This window comes from Antrostomus carolinensis, unplaced genomic scaffold (genome assembly GCF_000700745.2).
Source record: "Antrostomus carolinensis isolate BGI_N321 unplaced genomic scaffold, ASM70074v2 scaffold14938, whole genome shotgun sequence".
NCBI classification, from domain to species: Eukaryota; Metazoa; Chordata; class Aves; order Caprimulgiformes; family Caprimulgidae; genus Antrostomus; species Antrostomus carolinensis.
The window spans coordinates 22,814-24,448 of record NW_010335098.1 but is presented as its reverse complement, the minus strand read 5'-3'; the positions used below and the strand labels follow the sequence as shown (position 1 = coordinate 24,448).

The following is a 1,635-nucleotide window of genomic DNA, read 5'->3' as shown; positions in this document are numbered from 1 at the left end:
CTCCGCCACCCCCCAAACTGTAGTCAGGACTTCCCACTACACATTTCTGATAAGTACTGAGGAGTAGACCTTGTTTCAACACCCTCCTTTAAAGCAGAGATCTAATCCTTAACCTGATACTGCCCTGTGGGAGATCTAACAATGCTGCAATATTGACAGAACTTTCACTCATAATAAATCTCAAATGTACAACCATAAATAGTAAAGAATTACTTATATGATATTATTTCATTTCCAACAGTGTTAATAGACAAATATATTTTAAAACATGAGCTTTCTTTCAAGTATCTAAACATATTTTTTTCTCCAAAGCTGCTATGTAGCTACAGTGATACGGCTGACAGCAATTACTGCAGAGTACATACAATTTCCAGCTGAAGGGCTTGATCTTTATCAGCCACCAGGAAACAAGTCTACAAATGTGCTACATAGTTAATATCCCTAAATTTCCAAACCATTCTGAAAAGCTATTAAGTCTTCATTTCATTAATCAAACTCACCTGTACAAAAGCCTGGAATTCTTCCCATTTCTTTTCAGGTAAATCAAGAGGCAGACACAGTAGAAGTTCAATACAGCTTCTGGAAAGCAAACAGGAATATTATTTGATGCAATTTTTGGCTTTTAAAATGTATAATCAACAATTCTTCATTCTAGGATCCAGTTATTTGTTTGAAATGTCAAAGCCATAAAAGTCTGTTTTGTTTGAACATATAAAGAAAAAGTGGACGTGGACACTCTCGCAGATGCTGTAAAACCAAACTCTATAAAAATCACTAATTTTTTTTTTTTTTTAAAAAGGCTTTGTCATTGAATTTCAACCCTGTAACACTGTGTGTAAATTGATGCACTTTCAGATTGCATGCCGATCAATAACAGCAAGCTGTTTCAAGCCAGGGATGCTGGCCTGTCCTCTATCAGAAGAGCCCTTCTTAAGACTGTTCTGTTTGCAAAAACCAGAGGTATTCTCTCTCACATACAGCATTCACCGTGAGGAAAGAAGGTGCTTCCCAACCTATTCAGAATTTCTACAGATTGTGAACTGGACTGGGAAAGCATTTAAGCAGTGAAAAGTTAATACCATACAGGTTGGTATTAGTAACTGAAAAACATACTCACAGTGCTAAACGTTCAAGCACAAAGGCTACATTTTCACACTCAGAGGTAAGATAAGGTCGTGCTTTAACATAACTCCGGATAGCCACTGTGTACACCTCTAACAGTGGGAGAGGGTCTTCCGATGTTTTCCACTTCTCTGCATATTCCAGCAAAGTCTGTTTAGGAAGAGGAACAAAAAAAACCCCAAATTCAGGTACAAATGTAAGTTTTTAGTTTTATACTGCTCACTAGGATGATTACCTTTAATGATTACCTTCTTAATGATTGCCTCTATATCCTTTATCTCCTGTAATATGAATTACATATTCTCAAAATATGCCTTTTTTCCTTAAAATTTATTGTTTCATTAACAACTGAACTTAAAACTCCACAGAAAAATCATTCTCTTATTACATAAAAACGTTTTGACCCTTACAGTATGTGTAATGTGACTTCCCCCTTATGGTATCACTGTAAAATTCAGAAAAGCCTGAAGAGCGTAACTGGGAACATAACATACTTAAGGGACTGAAAACTCA

The 1,635-nt window shown here is 36.0% G+C and overlaps 1 protein-coding gene across 1 annotated transcript in view; it reads right to left on the bottom strand.

Annotated features, from left to right (window-relative positions):
* Nucleotides 1-1,272, bottom strand: part of ZNF292 (zinc finger protein 292) — a gene marked incomplete at its 5' end in the record, with an annotated part of 26,966 nt that extends 25,694 nt beyond the window's left edge. The window contains 2 exons of the mRNA XM_010174423.1: nt 501-579; nt 1,118-1,272. Coding sequence (XP_010172725.1) covers nt 501-579; nt 1,118-1,272 — 234 coding nt within the window. The remainder of the gene's footprint in view (nt 1-500; nt 580-1,117) is intronic.
* Nucleotides 1,273-1,635: the final 363 nt, after the last annotated feature.